The sequence below is a fragment of the Palaemon carinicauda genome, chromosome 5 (assembly GCF_036898095.1).
Source record: "Palaemon carinicauda isolate YSFRI2023 chromosome 5, ASM3689809v2, whole genome shotgun sequence".
Lineage (NCBI taxonomy): Eukaryota > Metazoa > Arthropoda > Malacostraca > Decapoda > Palaemonidae > Palaemon > Palaemon carinicauda.
In genome coordinates this window covers 24,028,909-24,039,749 of record NC_090729.1, presented here as the reverse complement: position 1 = coordinate 24,039,749, position 10,841 = coordinate 24,028,909, and the positions used below count along the sequence as shown (strand labels likewise).

Sequence of the window (10,841 nt, the reverse complement as noted above, 5' to 3'; positions counted from 1 at the left end):
ATTCGATTTGAATATCGTGGTATAAGTCATGCAAAGCTCATACGAGCATCCATCCAGCTGCGTCCACTGTATATTGAATAAGTTTGCTAAATGACCGCCAGAAAGGGGAATGGCACCTCTTGGATTTTGCTTGAGAGGGTCATGCAATTGGCCATATCGCGGGTTTGGAAATGACATTCACTCGCATGCTTTCAAGAAACTTGATGAGGGTGTTTCCGGATGTATGAATAACAGTGCGTCAACCTAATGTAACTTTTCATTCGATTTCAATGACTACCTTTAAGTCGCTTCCATGCGATTGGCAGTGATGAAGAGGGAAAGAGGACGCACGAGGGGAAGGATTTAATAGAATCCTGTTTGGAGATGGGAAAAATGTTGCAGGTGCAATGCTGTTCATTGGGAATGAGGAGGAAGAGAAGTAGATGATGGAGGTGGTGAAGGAGAATGATGAGGAGGAGAGGGAGGAGCAGGAGTAAGAGGCCATAGCAATATCCACAATATTCACTATTCTAGTGAGAAAGCATCATTCAGCTGGAAGGGATAGAGAATATTCTGGTTTATTAAAATGTCTGTTCTGAAGGGGTCCTTCGGCAACCCCCTGGTCGGTGGTAGGGTGAATTGTATTTCTGTTATGACATTTTTTTTATTTATTACTCTTCGAGTGATTTTAAATACGGAGTTACTTTACATCACTTTTTTGTTTCATTCTATTTATTGGCGATAGTGTTCTAAATGGAAGAAAAATAAGGATTCGGGTACGAGAGTTGACAAGGTTTGTAGAGATTGCGTCCATTGTGTATTTTTAGATCATTTCTCTCTCTCTCTCTCTCTCTCTCTCTCTCTCTCTCTCTCTCTCTCTCTCTCTCTCTCTTTACACACACACACACACACACACACACACACACATATATATATATATATATATATATATATATATATATATATATATATATATATATATATATATATATATATATATATATATATATGTATATATATATATATATATATATATATATATATATATATATATATATATATATATATACATATATATATGTGTGTGTGTATGTGTGTATATATATATATATATTTATATAAATGCACACACACACACATATATATATATATATATATATATATATATATATATATATAGATATATATATATATATAGATATATATATATATATATATATATATATATATATAAATATATATATATATATATATATATATATATATATATATATATATATATATATATATGTGTGTGTATATATATATATATATATATATATATATATATATATATATATATATATATATATGTATATATGTATATATAAATATATATATATATATATATATATATATATACATATATATATATATATATATATATATATATATATATATATATATATATATATATATATATATATATATATATATAAATATATATAAAGTTAAAGTTGCGGGTTTTTGGTCTCCACAGAGACGATTTACATCGTCCTCCTCGGGCGACCATTAGCCAGCAGGGACTATCACTAGTCCCCTCTAACCTCCCCCCAAGGCGCCACCCTGGGAGTAACCCCGGTAGAAGGTCTCACGGTATTCGCGTCCCTGGCTGGGACTGAACTCGGGACCTCTATAATAGAGATCCGGGACGCTACCAACCTTGCTCTCCGGAGTATTATATATATATATATATATATATATATATATATATATATATATATATATATATATATATATATATATATATATATATATATATATATATATATATATATATATATATATATATAGGGTGCTTCTCCAGGTTACAGTAATTTAGATCAGTCTACTCCGGGTTACAGTAATTTGGATCAGTTCATATGAGATTCCATTTATTTGCTCTGAATTACAAGCTTTTGTGGAAAATTGGTGTAAGATAGGAATACTCTCTTTATTGCAAGGAAAATGCTTGGAAAATTTCTACTTATTTTGCTGGGCCCAGTGTTCTTGTTAAGGATACTAATGAGCTAAACATGACTTTTCTATTTATATTGAACGATTTCGATCAAAGGCCATTTAAAAAAAATAAAATGGTAGAAGATAAGCGGCATAATAACTGCTTTGACACAAGACCATATACTGCTCACTGTAAAGTTTTAGTTTTTAGAAGTCTGAACCCATTTAAAAAATACGATAACTTATGCAGTCAATTTCTTTCAGATAGTTTAGAGGACAGTAATGAATATTTAAAACATAGATTAGTAATCTGATTAATCAATTTGCATAATATTTTACAGGTTGATATTGTAAATAAATAGTTGAATGACTAACTCTTGGTGATTAAAAATATTTCCACATACTTTTAGGGCCTTGAAAGTTGGTGTGAGACTTTTTATATATTTATGAACTAATCCGTAATCCTTTCAAGTACCTGGTAATCATCATGACTGAAAAGTCAGGTATTATTGGATTATTAATATATATATATATATATATATATATATATATATATATATATATATATATATATATATATATATATATACGTTTATATATACATATATATATATATATATATATATATATATATACGTTTATATATACATATATATATATATATATATATATATATATATATATTTATATATATATATATATATATATATATATATATATATATATATATATATATATATATATATATATATATATACATATACCGTTGTAGGCGGTATACTTTAGAAATCCATGTCGGCCAAAGATCATATAAGAGGATTAACAACTTGGAGTAACAAAAACGATGGGTGTGGAAGATATGTCCACATAAATCTCGATAAAGTCACTGGCCGCAGGGTGAAGGATTTGGTTCAAGGCCATAGACATGATTTCTTTTCGGCTTTCACTTCTGATGTGTGGCGGGTGATCTTACTGGAATTAGTATGGACTGGCAAGAGTCACTTGCCTTACTTAGATAGGCCATATGCATAACAAGGAACTGGTTATCATTTGATGAATTTAGGCAATGAATCCTCTATGTATTTAGTCACTTTATGGAAAGCGAAATGGATAGTCCCGGGCGTAGCTGGGTACTAAGAATCTCCCGGTTTATAAGTACTAGAGAAAAATTTAAAATTAGTAATTGCAATGTTTGAAATATGAATTAGATTAGGAAGTTACAGCAAGTGGAGAATTAATCTATAAACATAGATTTGATATCTTAGCCGTAACTGAAACACGTAAAGGGATTTGTAAAGAAATCTTAGACCAAAGCAATATATTTATCTACTCAGGAAGAACCGATGGAGTTGAAGAGAAGGAGTAGGAATTTTGACATCAAGAGCAGAACATACATTAACGAAATGGAGAGATGCGAATAGTAGTTTGTTATCTGCAAAATTTAAATCATAGCAGCGCAATATGAGTATTATATTTTGCTATGCACCAACAAATGACTCCACTGATAAAAAGGAAAGATGAATACTATGAAGAACGGCAGAGTATAATAAATCTGATCCAGAGAGAGAGAGAGAGAGAGAGAGAGAGAGAGAGAGAGAGAGAGAGAGAGAGAGGGGGGGGGGAGGGGGGGAGAGAGAGAGAGAGATAAGAAAATTGTGTTTGGTGGCTTCAATGCTAAAGTTGAAGGAAATGATCAAGGTATAGAAAATGTGACGTATGTTGAGGGTCTTGGGGAAGATGCAAATGAAAATGGGGCAAAATTTATAAATTTTTGTTCAACAAACAATTCAGTTATTGGATGTACTCCTTTCCTGCACATGTACATCAACAATTATTTATGGACTTCGCCATGTGGCAAACACAAAATAGATTACATAGCCATTAATAAATAGAGAAGGAAGACTTTGAGAAATGTAAGATGCTATAGAGGCGCAAATATTGGTAGATATCACCAGCTCCTCATTGCCAGACTGAAATTGAAAATGAAATCACTTAACAGAAATATAAATAGAATAGCTACTATCGTTTCCAGAGGCCGTGTTATAGTGTTTTTTTTTTTAAATAACTCCTAAAATAACTGATGGATTTCCATGATATCAAAGCAGGGAGCGCTTCATACAATGGCCTAATTTTGGGAAATACTGTGCATTGCCAATTACGTTTTATTAACTTTTTTACTTAAGAAAATGAGGCTAAAGCCAGTCTTAGCCACCCACACATTCGCAAAAGTGATGACGTCACTTAGTGACGTTGTTATAACGTTTATTCCCCTGTACCTCCCATCCCCCCGAATTGTTAAACTCCTGTTTAACTCCATAGATAATTGTCATATGACCTACTCCAAGCAATACGAAATTCTTTGTCAGTAAAAGTTCAGCATACCTGGTAATGTGATTCGTGACTTTATACTTTACCTAAACACAAAACCAACGTTTTATATCTTACCCACTCACTTACATTGAAGATCAAGAATGAGACTTATGACAGGAGACGAAAGAAGCCATGCTAACCCTACACTTCGCACATCAAGCGAGTGTTAGTAAAGCAATAGAAATATAGTTTTCTTTAGGTTAATCCGTAGGACTCATTCTTCCATACAACACAGGTTACTCGAGACATCAATTGCCAGGAAGAAAATGACAGAGAGCATTGTTTGATATAATTTATCATATCGATTTCACCAGAGAGAGTAGCTTGAATTCCTTAGAAGGTAGACTTCTAAAAGATGTTTCATAAAAGGGCATTGACATCGGCCATTTGATAAATTTTGAAATCATATATATATATATATATATATATATATATATATATATATATATATATATATATATATATATATATATATATATATATATATATATATATATACATGTGTGTGTGCGTGTGTATGTTCCTACATACATAAGATTTATTATATTTCAACCTATAGTTTTATATATTTATTTACGTTATAAGTACCAGTACCTATTTTTGTTACTTAAAAGGTATGTGACAAATGTCATTGCGACTTTGTCACTGGAATTATACCAGACTTCAATTAATGAACCATTAACATTTTCTACATGCCAAGCTGATATACTCGTATCAAAGTATTCATTAGCTTTGCTTTTCCAAAATAATGTTATCACCAATTGCTGGAAACCATAGATTTATAAGGGATGAAAAAAAAGAAAAAAAAAAGAAATGGGCACTCATACATTTTACTCATCACTCTCAAGGAAAAAAATTGTTTTCTATTTCTACTAATGTTTAAATTATTATTTTTTTTTTTTTAGTCGCAAATCTAAAATTTGTAGGATTCCGAGTAGAATATCTCTCAGTGCGATTTCACACCCCTGTTTTAAACCTCTTCTATTATGTTTGATAATTTGGGTTAACCATCTAATCATTATCTACCACCATAAAACATTTTATTGCTCTTCCGGCTCATTTTATATGTGCAGTACACAGTCTTTCCAAACAGGGATTTACTCGGTAGCCTAATAACAATGGAATGAAGGAAAAAAGGCAAAAAGGAAGTGTGGGGGGGTGGGGGGTAATAGGATAGCCATAGGTGTAAACACCGAAGGAGGATTGGGGGAACCTCTGCGTCACAGTTACGGGACTAAGTAACACTTCTACGAAACGCTCTGAAGGAAGGGAAGAAGTTCCTCTTTTTCTAAGAGTAAACGGGTTAATTAAACACATCTGTCAATTCATTGTACCACCAAAAATTAGGCCAATGTTTGAAACATTCATTGCTGTAGTTTCATGGAAAATCATAAGCCGGTTTGTTAGATATTTGGGAAAAACACTATTACACGGCCTCTGGAAACGATAGTAGGTTTGATACAAGTAAGCTTCTAAAAGATGAACACAGAGAAACCTTTGGAATTGAATGTAGGGATAGATTTGCAGTCTTAAAGACTTTAGGAGGCGATGAGACATTTAATGAAGAATTGTGAGATATTAAGAACACATATGAGGCAGTTGTTGGTGAAATTTTCAGACATGCAGTTACAAGGATATCAAATGATACTTGGGATGCTATAGAAGAGAGACAAATACAGAAATTGATTATTGAAGGTTTTCGAGGAGATAATGAAAATTACAAGGTAGAGCATGCTAAGTATTCCAGTACTGATAGTGAAGTCAAAAGAAAAGTCAGGAATGACTGGAGAGATTGTTTAGACAAGAATGCAGATGAGGCTGGCAGAACTATGAAATATCTACTGGGGTAAAGGAGAAGAAGTATATACCCATGTAACAAGAGGATATAGATCTGTCATAATAACAGAAAATGAATAAAGGTAACGTTAGATGGAACACTTTAGTAAGGTAATAAAAAGGAGATATGTAGGGAATAATTTTATTAATGTACTTTAAGTTGAGTAAGACCTACATGTGCTCATGAATAAATTCAGTGCGTTTGAAGTCGAAGCTATCATTAAAAAAACTAAAGAGATGGAAATCCCCTGGATACGATGGAAAAACCGTTGAGATGACTAATTGCAATAATTACAGAGGCATCACACTTACGTCAGTTGTCATGAAAACATATATTACGCTCATTCTAAAGAGACTAGAGAGAAAGATTGATGAAAAGCTGAGAGATGAACAAGCAGGATTTCCTAAAGGTAGAAGTTGTACTGACCAAATTTTCTTTTTAAAACATATTATAAATTTATTTATAGAATGTAGAAATATACTTTTGATGGTATTTGTGGACCATGAAAAGCCTTTAATAATATGCACCGGTCAATTTTGTAGAGAGTCCTACATTATTATGAGGTTCCTCTAATATAAGTAAATTTCATTAAGTCTGTTCATGAGCATAACAAATGTGAAGTTAATATTAGTGGAGACCTATCAAATGAATTTCTAGTGAACAGCGGATTACTCCAAGGGAATGTGTTTTCACCTATGTTGTTTATGCTCCTCAGGCATAGAACAGTTGGGTATGTTGTAGGATTAGTCTGGTTTGATAACAGGAAACTAGCAAACCTAGACTATGCTGATGACGCTTTCCTTATTTGCAGAACTCGCTTTCAAAGCAAAAATATTAAAGGAAAATACGAAACCAGCCCCTTCATTATTTTACCTAATATCCTTTGCCAAGAACTGTTTTAGTCTATAACTTCTGGCTATATATATTGCTACAAGAACTGTTAATGAAAATATATATCTAATACATTGGGATTCCACACCACAGGACTGGAAAAGCTTGCTTATCAGAATGCATGAAATATCACTTGAGGCTGTACTTAAGATGAAAAAAAGAAAGACAGAGAGGATGAGACCGGAATATACAGTTGAAGAAGAAATATAATTGGAAGGAGAAAGTATTTATGAAGTGCACTTATTTTATTTAAATAGGAACTAAAATATCTAATACATGATATTGAAAATAGAAGTTTAATGAAAAATTGAAAAAAAACAAATCAGATAATGCCTAGGTTAAGTAAAATTTGGAAATCAAATCGACTGAAATCACGTATAAAAATCAGTCTATATATCATTTTTTAGTAAGATCGGTCTTACTGTGTGGAAAAGAGTCGTGGTATGACAATGGAACAATATTCAACAGATTTTGTAGATTTGAGAACAGAGCCCTCAGAAGAATATCGGGAGTTGAATGACACGACAAGACTGTAAATCGAACTATAAAAGAGATCACTCCAGTGCCCTATATAGTTGAAATCATGGTGACGGGTAGATGGAGATGTTTTGGGTATGCTCTTCGAACTCCACAATAAAGAGGACTATGAAGCGTGTAGTCGGAAATGCTGAATGGAGAAGTATTAATTTAAAAACTCAAGATAGAGACGAGCGCGAAATCCAACCGAAAGTAGTGCAACCAATATCTTTACTTTCCTGTTTTCTAATTATACTATTTAACAGAAAAATATAGTTCTTGTTTCTAAGCATAACAAAGGTGTTCGTTTACATCTAATAATGGCCTAGATTCTTTATTAAAATTTACCTATGTAGTAACAATTCTTGAATAATATCTAATGCAATTTAGTAAAGCATATTTATTTTTTTCCGTCAAAGAGGAAGAGCTTTTGTAGATCATTATCTCATATAAAAAAAAATCTGTAGCCATAATCTTTTAAAAGAAAGGAATGGTTGATATCGAATTAAATATGCAACATTAAACCACAGATGAACACAATAAACTTTTTATTAGATTCTGAGTGATATTGTAAAATCTTAAGAAAAGTGATGATCCTGTCGGGTGATGCTGTTAAATTCACTTCCTAAGCTATAAACTCAGCCAGATTTTCTCAGATCCAACAAAACATTTATTTAATGTGTGAGACAAATCTTTTAGATCTCTCTTGGCAGAAAAAAAAATCCCCGAGATTATAGTAATTTCTATAATTAAGCGTTCATTTAACCTTTTATTTCAGGGGATGATTCCTTATCTTAAAGGCGAAGGGATAATTCTGGCAGGCTGTGGGAACGGGGGTGGGTGGGGGGAGATGGGAGGCGTGGGAGTTAATCGGAGTAATGAAATGAATGGATCGATTTAATCTATTTAAGAATTTGCTTAGATTCCATCATTATCTTTAAATCTGTTGACACTATATTATCAACTAAACGGAACACATACAGCTTCAAACTTAATAAACCTGTATTAAGATGTAAGTTCATTCTAGAAGTAGGGAAAGAACAAGAGATTTAGAGAATTATACTAACTGTTTATCTATTTAATTTTAAGTAAGTGGTTGCTATGAAAAATCACAAAGAACTTGTTTCGATTACCATAAGTTACAATGTATGCAATGTCAGTGATAACATGTGTTAAAAAAGAATAATCTAAATAATTGGTACTCATTATCATTATCATTCCTTTAGTTAATTCGGACATGGAGAAATGTTGAATGATTGCCTTTCATTTTCCCTTGAAGATAATCTATATCTCCGTATTCATAATATTATTTCTTTTCCTCAGTTTTTTTTTTTTTTTTTTTTTTAACTTCCTGTTTTCATTACGTGATAGTCATGAAACCAATTATACCATGACCTATTTGTATAATTATCAAGCCTTGTGTCTCGTAACTTGAACCAATTTAGTTAGGAGTGTTTGTCTTACTTTATGTTAAGGCCTCTTGTTGACTCTTGTTTCTTTCGGGATAAATGTGCCAAGATAACGTTTTGTATTGTATTCTTAAGACTGTTGTCTTTTATCTAAGGAAAATTGTAAGTAATGTTCAGCACTCATAAAAGACTCAAAAACAGACAGTGAGTGTTGATGATTAAATATTTGATAGGTTTGAATTGTAAATTGAATTTAATTATTGTAAATATGAAGGAATGATGTGATAATAGGGAAATCATAAGACAAGTAAAGAAAAGGAAATTACAAGATTTTTACGTATGGGGAAGGAGAGAAATATCTTTGAAAACTTAAGTTAGATAAATTAATTATCAAACCAACTCCTCTTAATGTAAAAAAAAAAATGGATATTACATGTAAATGAAATAAAAGGTTCTTGTAATACACGCACAAATATATGGATGGGAAGATAAGAGAGGTAAACCTAGGACGAGTAGGGCTGAGAAGGATAGCGAGGGTGAACTGGTGATGAGGAAGGAATAGACGATGACTTAAAACGATATTTGTTGAATGTGATAAAAGAAGCGTCGAAACAGAAGGGCCAAACTATCCAGCAATCACAAAGGCAATGGTGCCATGAATAAAGGTGTGACTGATGTACTACCAATATCTCTAAAAAGATACAAAAATATAGAAATTGGTATTGTGTAAATTTGCTACTCAAGAGGTTCACCTATGATTGAAAAATAAAGGAAACTGTGACATTGAAGGTTTTGTAGGTACTTTAGACATCCACGGGGAGAAGAAACAATTACCATATAAGGATATTTTCCATCACAGGCTATTTAGGTCCTTTGCATTTATATTATGAAAATCACACAGGGATTTGGTACTTTGGTCTTAAGATTTAAGGAAAGTGCAATTGCAACAGGAAATCAATGATAAATTAGATAGGAGCAATAAATCATCTGATTATGCAGATGAAAAAATAATAAATCAATGATAAAGAAGATGACAACCATAAATTAATTATAAAGGAGATGGCAGCAATAAAAAAATGATAAAGTACATGGAAACAATAAATTCTTGATAAGGTAGGTGTCAACAATAAATCAGTGAAAAAGTAGATGGCAGCAATGGATAAACAGATACGGTATATGTCTGCAATAGAATACAGCAACAAATGAACTAATAAAGAAGATGGTAGTAATAAATCAACTGATAAATTAAATGGAAACCAAAAGCAAACATAAAGTAGATGGCAAAAATAAAATAACTGATAAATCAGATCGCACCAATAATTTAAATGGCAAAGTAGATGGCAACAAAAATTAAACTGATAAAGTAGGTGACGACAATAAATAGGGGATAAAGTAGATGACAACAATAAATCATCACATTAAAGTAGATGACGGCAACAAAATAACTGAAAAAGTAGATGGCAGCAATAAACCAACTGATAAAGTATATGACAATAATTAATCATCTGATCAAATAGATGACAACAATGAATCAAGTGACAAAGTAGATGGCAGAATAAATCAACTGACAGAATAGATGACAGTGATAAATCAACTGATAAAATAGATGGCAGCAATAAATCAACTGATAAAATAGATGGCAGCGGTAAATCAACTGATAAAGTAGATGACAACAATGAATCAAGTGACAAAGTAGATGGCAGAACAAATCAACTGACAAAGTAGATGACTGCAATAAATCAACTGACTAAGTAGATTGTAGCATCAAATTCACTAATAAAGTAGATGACAACAATAAAACAACTGACAAAGTAAAGGGCAGCAATAAATCAAGTGATAAAGTAGATGGCCGCAATAAATTA

The 10,841-nt window shown here is 31.8% G+C and overlaps 1 protein-coding gene across 1 annotated transcript in view; it reads left to right on the top strand.

The window, feature by feature from the left end:
- The first annotated feature begins 425 nt into the window (after positions 1–425).
- LOC137640800 (uncharacterized lipoprotein SSP0535-like) overlaps positions 426–10,841 on the top strand; it is a 10,908-nt gene continuing 492 nt past the window's right edge. Inside the window, exons 1-2 of the mRNA XM_068373272.1 lie at positions 426–472; positions 10,551–10,671. Coding sequence (XP_068229373.1) covers positions 426–472; positions 10,551–10,671 — 168 coding nt within the window. The remainder of the gene's footprint in view (positions 473–10,550; positions 10,672–10,841) is intronic.